Source organism: Protopterus annectens, chromosome 4.part0, assembly GCF_019279795.1.
Source record: "Protopterus annectens isolate FY-2018-M chromosome 4.part0, PAN1.0, whole genome shotgun sequence".
Taxonomy (NCBI): Eukaryota; Metazoa; Chordata; order Ceratodontiformes; family Protopteridae; genus Protopterus; species Protopterus annectens.
In genome coordinates this window covers 1,081,640,300-1,081,657,794 of record NC_056733.1, presented here as the reverse complement: position 1 = coordinate 1,081,657,794, position 17,495 = coordinate 1,081,640,300, and the positions used below count along the sequence as shown (strand labels likewise).

The 17,495-nt window shown below is 40.2% G+C and overlaps 1 protein-coding gene across 1 annotated transcript in view; it reads right to left on the bottom strand.

The window, feature by feature from the left end:
- IK (IK cytokine) overlaps window positions 1-17,495 on the bottom strand; it is a 776,265-nt gene that overhangs the window by 323,457 nt on the left and 435,313 nt on the right. Inside the window, exon 13 of the mRNA XM_044069023.1 lies at window positions 3,354-3,372. Coding sequence (XP_043924958.1) covers window positions 3,354-3,372 — 19 coding nt within the window. The remainder of the gene's footprint in view (window positions 1-3,353; window positions 3,373-17,495) is intronic.

Genomic DNA, 17,495 nt, shown 5'->3' with positions numbered 1-17,495 from the left:
TGATGAAAGGCTCCACTGCCATAAGGGCCTGTAATTCAGATACTCTTCTTGCTGAAGTGATTGCTAAAAGGAAAGCTGTTTTCTAAGAAAGGAATTTTAAATCTGCAGTAACAGCTGGCTCGAAAGGTGGAAGAGTGAGTTTCTCCACGACAAAGTTAAGGTCCCAGGCTGGAGTAGGAGCTCTCCTTGGTGGCCTTAAATTTTTGGCCACTCTAAAAAACTGCTTGAGTTGTGGGTGAGAGAAGAGGGGAGGCTCTGTGTTATAATGAGCTGAAATGGCTGAGGCATGAATTTTGATGGAGGAAAAGGACAAGCCCTTATTAAGCATCTCAGTCAAGTATTGTAGAATCTGAGGTAAACTGGATGCTGCTGCGCTCATCCCTTGAGATTGGTTCCAGGCACAGAATCTTTTCCATTTTGCAGCATAAGATTTTCTAGTACTAGGCCTCCTTGCTTCTAAAATGATATCCATCACTGATTTACTGAGGGATGGTAAAGGAGAGATTAGGTAATTAGCCAGGATGCTAGGTTCAGGGTTTGCAGTTGAGGGTGCAGAATCTGGTTCTCCTGCTGAGACAACAGGGAAGGAGTCTGAGGCAGGTGCCATGGGGCCAAGCGTGACACACTGCGCAAGAGGGGGTACCAGTATTGGCGTGGCCAGTTTGGTGCAATTAAAATCGTCCTTGGCTTGTCCTGTTTGATCTTTGTTTGAAGACTTTGGTTCTGAAACTCGAAAACGGAAATTTCAGGAGTCTGCCGACCGACACTTGTGAACTGCTTCTGCTTTGGGCATCGCACAGCAAGAATGACTGATGTAATGGCGTCGGCTGCATGTTTTATACCCCTGACGACCTGACGTCAAGGAAGAAGGGACAGCAACCGACGCAGGACCAAAGACTTTGTTAATCAGGTCGAATGAGGGCTACTGCAAGCAGATAACCCAAATGTAATGACTGCATCAGTGAAACACAAAAATCATCTTAATTCTTCACAAAATAAATAAACTTAGTGATCAATTTATGTGCTACACATACAAGGTATATTATGTAGGATCGTATAGTGAAAAAAATAATGGAAATAAGGGGACCAGCAAAGCAATAAGGAAGACATTGTAATCGGAATGTTAGAAAGCACACGGCAATACGCATAAAGGACAACAAAAAAGCTGATGACAACTGAATAAACTGGTGATTGAACTTTAACTCAAAAATATGACTTGGGAATTAGACGCAGCTCTCATAAACAAGTCAGTAAGCACACCAAGAGTTACTACACAACAAAAGGAATCCTTCCCCCCTAATAAGACCTCAAATGCAGTGTCAATGACTCAACAGGAAGCACACTTGCCTGTGGTACTGGAAATCACACGACCATGGATCTATTCTCTTCCCGAGTGACTAGATTATTTTTCCATTACTCATACTGCAGTGCAGCATTATGATATGATGCTACATACACTCCTGACTGTCATCCTTCGGATGGGATGTTAAACTGAGGCGGTGGGAGGTTGCGATAATGGCTAAGGTGTTTACCTTACAGACACACAAGGTGCAGGGTTTGATCCTCACATTGGGCAACTGGCTAGGCTTAAAATGGTCCACAAGGGTCATAGGGTCAAGCCTAGTACTAATCTATGAACCATCTGCCTGTGTTGATGGTAGCTCTGATGGATGTAATCACACTGTACTTACTGAAAAAGAGTAGAGGAATTTCCCCAGTCTCCGGGTCAAATTTTTCCAAATCAGCATATGCATACTTCCTCTGGCCTCCCCTGAAAAGAGGCAACTAGCCTAGTGGGACTAACCGGGTCAACAAAAGCAAGCAAATAAGCAAGCAAACAACTGCAATGCTGTATTCAGCTTTTGAGCCCTTATAAGAAAAAAACAAATTAGAAGAAAACTTAGAAAAATGAAGGAAAGACTGAAGACAAACCAACACAAAATTCAAGACCAGAAAACATATACCATGAGAAGCAATTATTTAAAGAGGACCAGTACAGAATTTTGTGAAGATGACCTTAGCGTCTAACAGAACTGATGAATTTAAAGTAGCAGCTACATGTCCGTTTCTACTCACTGTCACATGGATAAGAAATGAACAAATAACAACAAAAAGGTGAATCAGGATATACGGCTTTGGTTCGAGTCTGGCATGTTTGACAGCCAATGAACTGAAGCAGTTTAACAATCCATTTTTACTGCATACTGTAACTTACTTTATTGAGATTGCAGAATTCTGGCAATTTCAAGAGTTGTTAATCACTGGGTTGTGATGATGGGAAGGGGTGCCAGAGCTTTGCACCTCTGCAAAATTGCTCAGATTGGTTTTCTACATGAAACTGAAGTGTCAGTTTTCTGTGGATGATTATCTAGTGACAATGTTTTCAGTTCGATTAAAATTTATACATCCCATCAAAAGCACCCCCATCAAAAACTGCATCTGACACCAACTGAAGAACAGCACTAACATCTGTATTTTTCTTGGGGAAATATACTGCACCCACTAATCAGACAGCTGCTCTCCTTTGATCATCAAATATAACCAACTCTAAATAAAGTTGTTGCAACTTATGTAAAGGAAGAAATCTCCTCACCCGTAGAAATGTTTCAACACTTTTTTTCAGAAAACGGACCCTTTTGGCTAAGCTGCTGTCAAATGAAGGAGGAATTTTGCATTAACCATAACAGAATGAGGAAAAAGAACAAGACAAAGAAAACTGTTATGAAAATGGAAGGCAGGGAAAATATGAAATGAAAGGGAAAGAATCTTCTCACAAAAACAGAACAGAGAAGAAAGGGGCAAGAAATGGATACAGTCGGGAGGAACTTCACTCCTGCAGACTGGATGATACATGCAGCTTTGAAACTGGCATCACATTAACATGTCCCCATTTCTATTACACTAAATTACACATTTCTCAGGTGGAAAGAAACATGCCATTCATGAAGGAACATGTTAGACATCCACTACCATTTGCAACCTATACTTGGCCACAAGCCTTGCAAAATTTACTATCCATTAAAAATGTCACATCTATGTAAAACTTAAACATGCAGATATCCCTGCTCCATTTTCTGCCCAATACACTGCCTTTCTGTAACTATATATATAGCAAAATATGAAACACAAACCAGCCTAACTTACAGAAGTCCCCCCACTCGGCTCATGGTAAAACAGTATCATAAATCACTTGATACTTAAATTATGCTCCAGAAGACAGCACAAATATGGCATACAGTTTATATTTAAGAGACAAAATAAAATGTAATCTGAATCAAAGACTATCTATTTACAGGACAAGAATATGAATCTTCACTGCAAAAAAGTTTAAAATCACAAAAAGGAATCCTCACCTGGGTTAGCCTCTGCAAGCTGAAAGCAAGAAAAAGAAGGGGAGAGGTTAGTTTTCTGTGCAATATTTCTTCAATTATGCATACATTCTTAAGATTATACTTAAACTGATCATAAAGCTATATGCTATGTTTGCATCCCAAAATAGCACAAAAAATGCAACCGGAAGCTGTGTATATGAAACTAGAACAAAAAATAAATGGAAATGTAGTTACAGAATACAAGCACAGAAGCATGTTAATTAAATGCATTGCTTAAATACACAGAAAACACAATAAAATAAAACAATGATTCACAATAAGAGTGCATTCTAGTGTAAGAGTGCATATAACCATATACTTAATTCATGTAACTTTAAGTTACCTAAAGGATAACCATACCCACAGACTCAAAAAATATGTTTTATTGTCTTTCACTCAGTTTTAAGTAACATTTTGTGCCGTTCATTGACTACACAAACAGTGCAAATACCACAGAACAGACTTTTCAAAGTGCTTTTTACTGCTGCTTCTTTTTAGAATAGCTAAATTGCAGTCTTTTGTGAAGTCTGAATTGTACTACTTATCTCCCATCCCCCTTTACACCTAATCTCCTTAGCCGTCAAAGTACTAATGGTAATTTGATCTGTTACCTGCTGTAATCGACAGCTCACAGCAGGAGACTTGACTCGCGTACTGTTTCCTTGTTCTAGCCTTTACTTTCTGTATGGGTAGGGCTTTTAGGACGGTCATTGTGATGTCAGTCTGGGGAGGGAATTGGACAGAAAACTACCTGTATTCACTGGCCTTGATGACATCAATGAAAAAGTAGAATCCGGTCTAGCAGCAAAGAAAACCTTTTAATTAGAATAATCCAAAGTACAATAAGTAAAAAGCAATAATCCAGGTAAGCGCTTTCGTTTGTCACACTGACAAACTTCTCATTTATATGACTACACCCTTTAGATATACCTCAGTTTTGTGTGTTTAGGGTTGGGGGGGTCATTTTGCTGACATGTATTTTGGCGAAATGGACCAATAGTACTGAAAGGAGGGAATTTCAAATGGTTTTAACAGAAGGAAGTGAGGTTTCTTGTTGTCAGAAAAAGTTTGTCAGTGTGACAAACGAAAGTGCTTACTTGGATTATTGCTTTTTACTTATTGTACTTTGGATTTACCATTAGTACTTTAACGGCTAGGGAGGTTAGGTGTGAAGGGGGATGGGAGATAAGTCGAAGTAGTACAATTCAGACTTCACAAAAGACTGCAATTTAGCTATTCTAAAAAGAAGCAGCAGTAAAAAGCACTTTGAAAAGTCTGTTCTGTGGTATTTAAAAAAAAATTAAAAAGGATTCTACTTTTTCATTTTACTTGGTTTTGTGTAGCTCTTATTGCAGTTTTGATGACATCAATGAATTGGAGACTGCAGAACGCTTTTCTAGGGTGGGACAAAAGTTTTTTTGAAAATGAAACCACAATACAGTAAGGTACTGTTCTAGTGGAGAGAAACAGTCCATTTAAAATATTTTAAATGCTGTATTGTTGTTTATTCATAGCAGAGACTATAAACATGGACAAAAAGGACAGAGAAGTTGAGCATTTAATAATAGAATCCTGTTATCCTTTAATGGGTGTAACACACAAATAGCCCTACTTTCAACATGACTTGGGAAAGCATGGGCAAAAATCACTGTCAGTACAGGACAGAGGTGTCTCATCAACAAAGCAGTGGACAACATTGAACCTGAGCTACCCAGATGTGAGAATATGGCATTTCAGAGACTCTAAAATGGGCAATTGCAAGCAGATTTCTACTCAACCCTAATACTAGAGTGACCCCACAGTTGATTACAGTAGCAGCACAGATAAAAGGGACACAGGCCACTGCATGGGACTTTGTGACATGACCCCATAAAAAACAATGAATGCAGTTTTGATAACAGCTGTCAATGAAATTTAATTTTAATAATGTGCTTCCATTCAAATATAGTAAGTTGCATGAAATGACAAGTACCAACTCAAATTTTTACTTTCAATTATTTCTATAGGTTATATACAATACATAGACTCGGTCACAGAACTTGTTATAATCCATTTTTGCTACTGTATACACATTGTGCTGCAACTCAAGACTTCCTCCAAATCAGGCTCAATAAGTACCTATTAGAAGCCCAGCTATATTCTACTGATGGATCACTAACTGATCACCCAAAAGGCAGACACACAGCTGCCTTTACAAAGTGCTGTGCTAACCACCCAACCCCCAGGACTGAAAAGCCATGTGCAGCTCTTAACAGTTCAAAGCAGCCATGCTCCAAATGGAGTCCTAACAGCCCTTGGTAACTGCATCCATTAAACTGCCAGCACACTAAATTCAGTGAAAAATTCACTTCAGGTCTTCTGCCTCAAGTTAGGCTACCAATTCATGTGAAACAAAGCACCTCTAGGATACTGTTCAAAAGGAATCTGGTTGAGTGGATGGGGCACAGTAAATTCTTACCATTGCTGGCGCCCACAACCCTCTTGGATATGGGCATTCACTACTTAATGCAATCCTGGGTATAGACTAGCGTATCTATGGTATTACATTGGGATGAAACAGCTAGGCTTGAAATTACCTCTGGGTCGATAGCGGAGTAAACTCCTATGATCTTAGGATGTGTCAATACTGTTAAGATTATGAGTTTTACCCATTTTGATAAAATTTGCAGTTTTTTCCTTAACCACTGTATTCATCCCTCAACTCCCAGAAGATAAAGCATTGCTCTCCTGAGAAAGTCCTCCAGCTAGTTGGCTATTTTTGTTAGCTTATTCATTTATTTAACTAATACCAACTTTGCACTTGTAAACCTTAAAACTTTATCTATGTTATACTACCCTTAGATATGTTATTCATCATGTACTCTGTCTTTGAATGTTCTTTCTTATTCATTTAGTGCTCTGTCTTTTAACGTTTACTATACATATTTTTATATTTTTAAAATATCTTTATGTACTAACTGCAAAACTTTTCACTTATGCTGTATATGAAATTTAAAAATAAAACACCAGGAATTGACCAGACAATGAATTTAATGACCAAAAAACATTAAACAGTAAGCGCTTTCATCAGATAAGACTTCTTCAGACTGAACAATGCTACAAAAAATCTTCAACAGTTAAATACAGTCAACTAATACCACATGACTACCAATTAATACTTTAATCCCTTTCTTTAAGGAAGGCTACAAAATCTTAACCTAGATGGATGACAAGCATTCAATTTCAATTTGCCAATCAAATGCCAACCACCCAAGTTCATCTTCAGCATTAAATTTCTAGTTGTAACATAAAACTTCATCCAAAACACAAAACTTAAAATCTACTTTATACTGATTGACCTTATAACGCTTCCCCAATGCATTTTTCTCATCTCCAATACCCACAGCATATTTATGCTCACATATACTTTTGTTTAATTCCCTGGTAGTATGCCCCACATAAAATGAGCTGCATAACACTAGGTACTCTACAAATTTAGACTTACGAGTAGATCTACCTTTTAGCTGTACTTTATAACCACTGACACTGACTACTTTGACATCCATCAATAAGAAATTACACAAGTTGCAGCTATAACATTTATACATACCAGGACTGATGCACTGTCTGTGGGGGATTTAGTTTACTTTGAAAAAAATTAAAACTTTTCCCCTTTTTTGTACAAACACAGGTAAATTCCCTACTACTTTTATAATAATTACATTTTAACAAACTCCAATTCTCAGAAATAATATTTTTATAGCCTGTGTGCCCAAGCTGTTTGTTACTTGCATGGAAGTTTTATAATCCACCTCTTTTGTACCAACATCTTTTTGTGCATCACCTTTCCTTCTCTCATTTATTTCATAATATTTTTCCATAAGTATATCTCTGGGATACCCTCTACTTATAAATTTGTTACAAAGTGACACTTTCAAAGTCTTTATCTTTATCAGTCAACTCATGTACCCTCATCAATTGCCCCTTCCCAATATTGATTTTTAGTTTTCTTGGGGTGCAAATATGAACTGTTTTGTACACCTTTTTTATAAACTGTGGTCATTAAACTATCCCCTCCTTATAAACAGTGAGATCTAAATAATTCACTTTACTGCAACTATACATAAAAGTGAACTTTAAAAAGCAGCAATTGAAAGTGCTTACCATTTAATGTTTTCTGGTCATTAAATTCTTTGTTTGGTCAATTTCTGGGGTTTTATTTTTATTTTACTTGTTTCTGGTATTAGTGTTTTTGGGGTTGTATCTGAAATTTGTCAGCTGTGATCGGTGGACTACTTTAGTAAAAAAATGATAATTATAACAACAACAACAACAACAACAACACAAAACTGTCATGTTTAGGCTGTGGGGAAGTAAGCAGCATGTAATAGAACCAGCTCTGACTGTTATTATCAGTCAAGGCACACAAACTGTAACAAGTACATAATGGACACACCAACAGGTGAACTGAAAGAATGCCAATTTTCCCTTCAGACATCTTTTGGATGTGGAAGGGAATGAAAGGCATCAACAAAAATAACACTGGAAAAAGGAAGGTTAATCAAACTCAGTACAGAAGGGACGGCCCACTGAAAGGAGGCATCCAGGCCTGTTGGAAAGATTATCAATCACAAGCTTCATTAAAAGAAACACTCCTACCTCTTCACCATAATGTCTTCAAGGGAGTATAAACACATTAAATAAGCATGCAATTAAATAGTAACATCGGTCTAAATCAATCAAAAACACCCAGCAATGCTAGCACCTACTGGAAAAGTGCACACTATGCTGAGGGGTGTGTATGCGGTGCTGCCAAGCTGCATCTGCTCTGCGGCCTTTACGCAAATGGCTGGAATGTGAACACACTCAGAAAACAGCATATCAGGCATCTGTGACTGTCAATATGCATGTATGCTGTAGGAGGCAGAGATAGAAACAGACAAAAATCATTGACAGCTGCCTCAAAGATGGTCCCTATAACCAGTTCTCACCACATAGAACAGGAATGGATCAACTTGGTTACAGACAGTGGGGAATAGAAGATATTAAACTGCTGACCCCATAGGTCACATAAATAAAATCAGCAGAAAAACACATTTCCTATCAAACCCTGTTTCCTCAGGATGTCCTCCAGGTTTCCAAAGTTTACTAACTGGACATACAATTACCATAGCAGACACATCAACAATCAGCAGGTCAAAGACTATTAAGGAAAAGTACAGTTTTGTACCTACCATAAATGTAGATGTCCGAACTGGATAGCATCTGCAGTCATAACAACTGGGTTGTCCTGTCGTCAGGCAGCCCTGCAGTCGGCCGGATTCCAAAGTCCGGGTCCGGCTTCGGCTGATGTCGCACTCCACCCGACGTCATCTCTGTTGGTCTTCGGGTATAAAAGCATCAGCCGACGCCATTTTCCTCAGTGTTTCTTGCCCCAGATGCCAGTAGCCCTCTTGCAGGCTAAAATTTGGATAGATGCCAATGTTTCCAAATAGATAGAGGTAAACACATCAATAAGCATGTATGTACATATATACAAACCAATACACCATAAAAGACTCCCCCCCCAACAGCTAGCTATTAGGAGGGTAAACACCCTAGGAGTACCACACAGGGAAGGAGGGAGGTAATCCTGACTGCAGATGCTATCCAGTTCGGACATCTACATTTATGGTAGGTACAAAACTGTACTATGTCCTTCATGGATGCATCTGCAGTCATAACAACTGGGTAGAATACCATAGCCAACTAGGGGAGGAGGATAAAAGTAGATTATGGTGTGTTTAGGATCCCTTGCAGTACAGCAGTGGCAAACCCTGCTCGGGATCTGGAATATAGAGGCAAATTATAATGCTTGGCAAATGTATGCACGGAGGTCCAAGTAGCCGCCTCAATAATGTCTTTGGTTGCCACTCCTCGTAAGAAGGCTGTGGTAGTGGCTGTTGCCCTTGTAGAATGAGGTCTTATGTTCTGTGGAATTGGTTTTCCATGGAAGGAGTAACAGTATCGTATGCAATTTCCTATCCATTTGGAGATTGTCTGTTTGGAAATAGCTTTTCCTTCCCTTCCTGTTGCATAGGCTACAAAAGTTGGTCAGTCTTTCTGCTATTTTTGTTCTGTCCAAGTAGTAGCGTAGCTGTCTATGTACATCCAAGGTATGCAGTATTCTTTCCCTCTGTTTTGTGGGTTGGGAAAGAAGGTAGGTAGGTGGATTGCCTGGTTTAAAGACACTCTGGATACCACCTTGGGCATAAATGTAGGATTAGTCCTCATGGACACTCTATCTTGGTGGAAGATTAGGAAGGGTTGCACTGCCATTAAGGCCTGTAGTTCTGAAACCCTCCTTGCTGAAGTAATTGCCAGTAGGAAAGCAGTTTTCCATGACAGGTGTTGTAGGTCTGCTGTTGCTGCTGGTTCAAAGGGTGATAGTGTCAACTTTTCTAGCACAAAGTTTAAATCCCAAGCTGGTAATGGTGGTTTCCTTGGAGGTTTTACATTCTTGATTCCTCTGAGGAACTGCCTGAGCAAAGGGTGCGAAAAACAGGTGGATCAAAGCTGTATTCTGCTGAAATAGCTGATGCATGTATCTTGATGGAGGAGTAGGACAGGCCTGAATGAAGAAGTTCGCCAGATACTCCAGAATGTTAGGCATATCTATGTTTGACACATCTTTTCCTCTTTCCGTACTCCAAATGACAAACCTTTTCCATTTTCCAGCATAGTTCCTTCTTGTTGAAGGTCTGCGTGCTTCAAGAATAATGTCTTTAACTCTTTGGGAAAGTTCTGGATTAGCTGCTGCTATGTGATGTTCCATGCAGTCAGTTGCAACGTTTTAGGTTTGGATGTATGATGCTGTAGTTGTTCTGAGTTAACATCAAAGGCATCGGGGTATTGGCCACATATTGTTCCGAGACATGCTCCTCAGTAGTGGGTACCAGTGTTGTCTTGGCCAGTTTGGAGCTATCAGGATTATCCTTGGACGTTCTTCCTTGATTTTTAGTAGTACCTTGTGTATCAAAGGAAGAGGTGGGAATGCATATGCTGTTAGGCCTTTCCAGTTGAAGGAGAGCGAGTCCACTTTCCATGCTAGTGGGTGGAATGTCCTTGTGCAGAACTTTTTGAGCTGGTGATTGAGAGGTGATGCGAATAGGTCTATCTGTGGCATTCCCCATTTCTTTGAGATGGTCTTGAAGATGTCCGGGTGCAGCTCCCATTCGTGGGCATCCGAAGTGGTTCTGCTTAATATGTCTGCTAGAGTATTGTCTTTCCGCGGTACAAATATTGCCTGTAACTGGATGTTGTAGCTGAGTGCCAGGGTCCACAGCTCCAAGGTCATTCTGCATAGGGGGTATGAATGAGTGCCTCCCTGTTTGTTGATGTACCACATGACTGTGGTGTTGTCTGTCCTTATCATCAACTGGCCCTCTTTGAGAAATGGTTTGAACTTTTGGATTGCCAGTTTTACTGCCAGCATTTCTTTTAGATTGATGTGCAGGTGAAGTTGATCCTGTGTCCACAATCCTTGCACGCATTTGTCCAGCATGTGGGCCCCCCATCCTAGGTCTGAAGCGTCTGTTGTGATGGTCTGGCTTGCTTGACATCTGCGAAAGGGTAGGCCTGGGTTTGACTGGCATGCCTGAGCCCACCATAGGAACTCCTGTTTTAAGCATGGAATTAGTGGGATTTCTGTTTCTAGACTGTGTCTGTGTTGGGACCATAAATTCTTTAGGTACCACTGTAGTTTCCTCATATGTAGTCTGGCAAATGGAACCAAGATTATGCATGATGCCATGAAGCCCAAGGCCTGCAGAACTTTTCTTGCTGTTAACTTGTTCAGTTTTGTTAGTGCCAAGAAGTAAAGAGGAAGTTCTTTTTGTTTTTCTGTAGTCAGGAATGCCATTTGTTTTACTGTGTCCAATTCCACGCCCAAGAATGTCCTTGTTTGGGATGGTATCAGCCTTGACTTTTGTAAATTGACTGTGTATCCCAGTGCTTGTAGCAAGTAAATGACCCTTTGTAAATCTGTTGTCAGCTTGCTTTTGTTGTCCCCTTGTAGCAGGCAGTCGTCCAGGTATGGGTAAATTTGAATTCCTGTAGTCTGCAATGGCGATTACTGATGCCAGGCATTTTGTGAATACTCTGGGCAGTAGATAAGCCAAAGGGCAATGCTGAGAATTGATAGTGCTCTGATCCTGCAAGAAATCTGAGGTATCTTCTGCAGATTGGTCGAATGGGGACGTGCAGGTATGCCTCCTTGAGATCTAGAGTTACCAGCCAAGACTCCTTGCCCAGCATGGGAAGAAGTTGCTGTAGGGTCAGCATTTTGAATTTTGGGACAATGATGTATGTATTTAAGGTGGACAGGTCGAGAATTGGTCTCCAACTTTTTTCCTTTCTTGGAACTAGGAATAGTCTGGAATAGAACCCCTGTCCTTGCTCTGCTGTTGGCACTCTTTCCACAGCTCTCATGTTTGCTAACTCCATTATCTGGCGAAGAGCCTCTGTTTTTTGATTTGGAGGTAGATTTGGCATTCCTCTTTTGACTGGTAAAGTGTGGAAGTGAAACCGGTAACCTTGATCTATGGTTTGTAAAATCCACTTGTCTTTTGTTATGTAGTGCCAGTTCTTTGAAAATAAGGTTAACTTTCCGCCTAGAGGAGCTGCTATTTGTTCCCTGGTAGGCGGATTTAGGGTTAAGTCACTGTGGTTGTGCTGATGTAGTGGCAGTGGCTGTGTCTGTGCCTCTGTTGTTACCTTGCCACTGTCGTCCTCTGTAGGCACCTCCTCTGGATTGGTTTCTGCCTCTGGAGCGTCTATTCCTGCCCCTTTGAAATTTTGTGGAGTCAGGAAAGGACCAATTTTTGGCAGGCCAGTTCCTGCTAAACCTTGGGGTTGAACCTGCAGGAAATCTTTAACAGTTTGAACAGATTTTGCCTTTTCTTCCATTTTCTTCATAACCTGCTGGGCAGGTGTACCAAACAAACCTGTCTTGTCCATAGGAGCATCTAGCAACTTAGCTTTAACATGATCCGGTAAAGCTTGTTCCTTTAGCCATGCATGCCTTCTTATCACTGTGCCTGTCATGGCTGATCTAAATGAAGCCTCCAGTGCATCATAGCCACATTTTAAGGAATGGTTGCTAACCTGTTGTATGTTATTTACCATCTCTAATACATATTTCTTATCAAGAGATTCATCAGTGGTTAGTTTTTTAGTTAACTGATCAAGCATAAACTCTTGGTATTGTATCATGTGAAACTGACAGTTTAAAGCTCTAGCTGAGAGAGTAGCTGAAGTGTAGACCTTTTACCCCATCTGTCTAATGACCTTGCTTCCCTTTCAGAAGGAATAGGGTTTTTAGCTGTGGTCGGCTACTGCCTTGGGACCCTGGGATATAGTTTCTGGGTCTGCAAGTGGGGCCTTGTAAAGGTGGTGATGAGTATCTGGCACCCTGTAAAATCTGTCTGGTTTGGCAGGGGCTGGGGTAAAGAATCTGGAGCGGAGCAAACATCATTGAAAGCATCATCCACCACAGAGAGAACAGGAGGTATAGCTAAGGGCCTGTGCTGTGGGAGGTGCAGAAAGGTCCTAAGTCTTTTTCTGGAGTCTGAAAAATCCTGTTGCTGCCATTGGAACTGTTCTCGCATGGCATGCAAGGTTTCCTCAAAGGAGAATTCTTCTGGTGGGGAAGCAGCTGGAATGGATTCTTCAGCATCAGAATCTTCAAAATTGGAGAAGGGAGCCTCTGGCTGGTCAGTTATGTCTGATTCATCAGCAGAATCATCAGAAGACACTGGCTCAGGGGCTCTGCCCTAGGTCTCTTCTCTGGGGGCTGAGAGGCCCTGTCTGGGTGAGATTGAGATCCTCTAATTAAAGAAATTAAATCTTCTGCCAAAGTAAGCATTTGAGAACTAGAAGAGGGCCTGGATGTGGTGGGTTTAACAGGCACTGTTTTAGTAGTCTTGGCTGCTTTAGCCCTGGCGAAGGCCTTAATGGACATGGCTGCTGGAGGCCTAGCAGCACCACGTGCTGGGGTAGAGACATCCAAGGGATGGTGTCTGATAAGTCAACCACCGTAGTGGGTAAAATTTCTGAGGTCGATTCAAGAGTTGTAGCAGGGGCCTCAGTTGTAGGAATAGGTTCAGCTGTACTTTGATCCGTTTTCGGTTTCGCGAAACCGAGACACTCGCGTTTGCTTAACCATGGTTTCGCCGAGACCGCGGACCGCGAGTGTCGGTCTTTATCTTTGCGCTTTTGGTAGATTGGGTAGTCGGAGGATCCGACGGCATAATGTACGCAAAATCAGAACCGAAAAACTGTTCTGCAAACTCCGACCGACGCCTAAGCGTTCGTCGGTTGAAAGAAGCACAGGCCGAACAGGCTGCTACGTCGTGGGCTGGGCCTAAACAAGGCAGACAGTAAGAGTGGAAATCTTTATGAGGTATTTGTTTCCCACAGGTTAAACAATTGTTAACTTTTTCTGACATCGGCTGAGGCAAGAAAGAGTCCCCAACGGGGTACTTAGCTTTAGAAGTCTTCGAAGTAGTATTCGGTAGAAGTAATCTTTGGATCCGACCGACCAGCACTTGCGAACAGCTTCTGCTTCGGGCGCCACGCGGCAAGAAAGACTGAGGAAAATGGCGTCGGCTGATGCTTTTATACCCGAAGACCAACAGAGATGACGTCGGGTGGAGTGCGACATCAGCCGAAGCCGGACCCGGACTTTGGAATCCGGCCGACTGCAGGGCTGCCTGACGACAGGACAACCCAGTTGTTATGACTGCAGATGCATCCATGAAGGACATCTATGAAACACACTAACATTTATAAAAGGCAATTACAGCAAGAGATCTCTAGAACTGCAAATCTATGGGCATCATTTATTTGGCTGTTATAGCTGTGATAGTTTTTTTTTTTTTAGGGAAGACCATTAGGACTCTTACACAGAGAATATATGAACATTATACAGTCATTAAAAAGAAAGATTTTCCTAAAGCATTAGCCAAAAATGCCTTTAGATGTTCAAACTTTAGAACTCCCCCCCCCCCCCGGTTAAAAGCTGTTGTTCAGGCTCCCTTTGTTCAGAGTTTTAATAATGTATTAGAACATTGTTGTTGTGTCTTTCGGCTTTTCCTGGTTAGGGGTCGCCACAGCGGAACTCCGGTCCGCTAATGATTGGTAGTTGATTTTTACGTGCCGATTTACCAGCCCTGACGCACAACCTTCAACGAAGGTATGCCCATTCGCGCATGTCTTCACGCAGAAGACGCTCTAGCTGAGAATCGAACCGGACAGCGTCTTACTGTGAGGCGACAACGCTACCGCAGCACCACCACCGCGGAATAATGTAATCGAACATAAAGAAGTTAAATGACAAATTGTGTTGGGAGCTGACAAACAACAAGGGTTAAATGCATTATTAATGTGTGTATTAAAAATAAATAATTTAATACTGTTTTTGAAAGGTAATTCTATTAGACATTTTTTTAGAATTTTTTCACAAAGTCATTTTTAATATACTATTAGTTCAGCCTGTTTATTGGGTGAGAGTACTGTCAATAAAGATTATGTCATGTAAGTGGAAGTATTTAAGTAAGAATCATTATTAAATATTGTTCTGATGAAGTTCTTGATCCATTAAAGAACAAAAACACTAAACTTTATTTTGGTAGTTTAGCAGTTTCTTCCTCATACGGGTTATTAAAGTGTATTATTATTATTATTATTATTATTATTATTATTATTATTATTATTATTATTATTATTATTATTATTATTATTATTATTATTATTATTATTATTATTATTATTATTATTATTATTATTATTATTATTATTATCATCCTGTCTGCTTTTTTTTACTTTGTGATTTATTTATTTATTTTACATTTGTTAACCGGGTAGAGTCTGGCTGGGCAAATATCCCATTTTCAGCAGAGACCCGGGGAGATACGTTCCATAACAATAGTACAAAAAGATTACAAAAATTATTAAAAGATTTATAAACAATATACAAAGTTTGACAGTTGCCAACAAACACAATTTACAAAAAGGTGAATGTAAAACAGAAAACATTACATTTCTTAAGCTTTATTACAGACAGTAATATGAAACCTCATTAGATATATATAACTAAAAACCACTGTGGCATTTTCATTTGGTAGAAGTAAGACAAGTAGATAGCAGAATAGAAAACATTTGATCAAAGGCTTGAGAAACTAGCCAGGAGAATTAAAGGAGCATAGCCATTGTTGGGTAAGGTAGTCCTTTAGGAGATTTTTTGAATCTATGACTATCTGTGTTTAAGATATTCTGGGGTAATAGGTTCCACTGTTTGGCTACTCTGAAGGAGAAGAGAGAGTCACTGAAGTAATTATTGGACTCTAATCTTGAGTATACGTTTATTGGATGATCTAAGGGTCCTGGGGGGTGGTATTTTGTTGCACTAGGTTGGAGAGTGCAGGGCAGTTTTCAGGTTTGTGGATAATGGTGTGGGCAGTGGTGAGCTGACTGAGCAATAACAGATTGGGAGATTCAAGCTAGTGTAATGTTTGAAGAGCAAGGCAATGATGGGTCTTGTTGGGTATATTAGCAGCATTTGTTATAGCAGGAATCAAGTATATGTAAATTAGACTTGTGCAGGTTAAGTTGAGAACAGTAGCGAAGAGTAGATGGGAATTGGGCTCTGGCTGTCCCTAGTCTGGCATTTTGAGTAAGGTAAGGTTTGCCCCTATGTAGAGCACCCAAGTTTGATGTGAACTTTCTTTATTGTGAGTGATGTGTGTTTATTGAATGTTAGGTTGTTGTCTACCATGACACCAAGTAGTTTTGTATGGTTAAATGGTTCTATTATAGTGCCATTAGTGGAGTAGATGGAGAGAGGAGGTGGTTTTGCTTTGGATTTCGTGTTCGAGAAAATCATTAATTTTGTTTGTTTGGGTTTAGGAAGAGTTGAAGTTCATTTAGATAATTTTCAATATCCAGAAACGGCTTTTGCAATTTATCTTGGAGTTCCTGGAGTGTGGGAGTAGAACAAAACAGTAGCGTTGTCAGCATATTGAATAATAGAAGCAGATTTAGTGGCAGTGTTTATACTATTTGTGAATATAATAAAAAAGGAGAGGGCCAAGGATGGAACCCTGAGGAACCCCATCAGAGACTGGGAGGAGTGTGGAGAGTGTTCAATATCCCATTTAGTTGCCTGTTGTCGATTAGTAAGGTAGCTGAAGAACAAGTTCAGAGCTGTAGATTTGAGGATGAAGGAGGCTAGAATGTTGAGTAGTAGTTGGTGGGATACTGTGTCAAAAGCTTTGGACATATCAAGGAATATAATAAGAGACTAGTTGTCCATTGTTTTTGAGGAGGTTGATGTAGTTAGTGAAACTTATGAGGGCTGTGGAGGTACTGTGTTTTGAAAGGAAGCCGTGCTGTGAACTAGAAAGGGGTTTATTTGTAGTGAGGTGGTCTAGGAGCTGCTTATGGATACATTTCTCTAATATTTTGGCTAGAGGTGAGAGAATGGCAATGGGCCGATAATTAGAGATATCTTTAGATGGGCCTCCCTTGTGGAGGGGGATGATATGGGATATCTTCAATAGTATGGGGACATATTGTTCTGCGATGGAACGACTGATTAGGATAGATACGGGATAGGCGATAGAGCTTGCAGCAGTTTTTAAGAAGTCATTAGGGAGTTGGTCAGCTGATAGACACGTAGGTTTTAGTTTTGATAGGAGTTTTTTGATGCAAGAGGTTTGTATTGGTTTAAAAGAGTAGTAGTTGTGTTTAGAGTTAGTAGAGGCAGGCACTTTAAGGGGTTGGTTAGACTTGTTGTTTAAAAGTGAGGTGATAGTGGTGATGAAATGAGAGTTAAACTGGGATGCTATACATTCAGTGCTATTTGTTGCAGATGGTGCAGGGGTAGAGGTTTTGCCAGGGTTGAGGAGGTAGTTAAGGTTTTGGCGAAATTTTTATGGGTTGTGTTTTTGCTGACAAGCTAGAAAAAAATATTTTTTTTGTCAGAGATTTGCTTCTTAGCAAGTTTTCTTAGTTTTTTGTAAGGGGCGTGTTTTTCTGAGGTTTGATAAGCAGTCCAGGCTCTATCCCTTTGTTTAATAAGAGATTTAGCATCTTTGGTTATCTAAG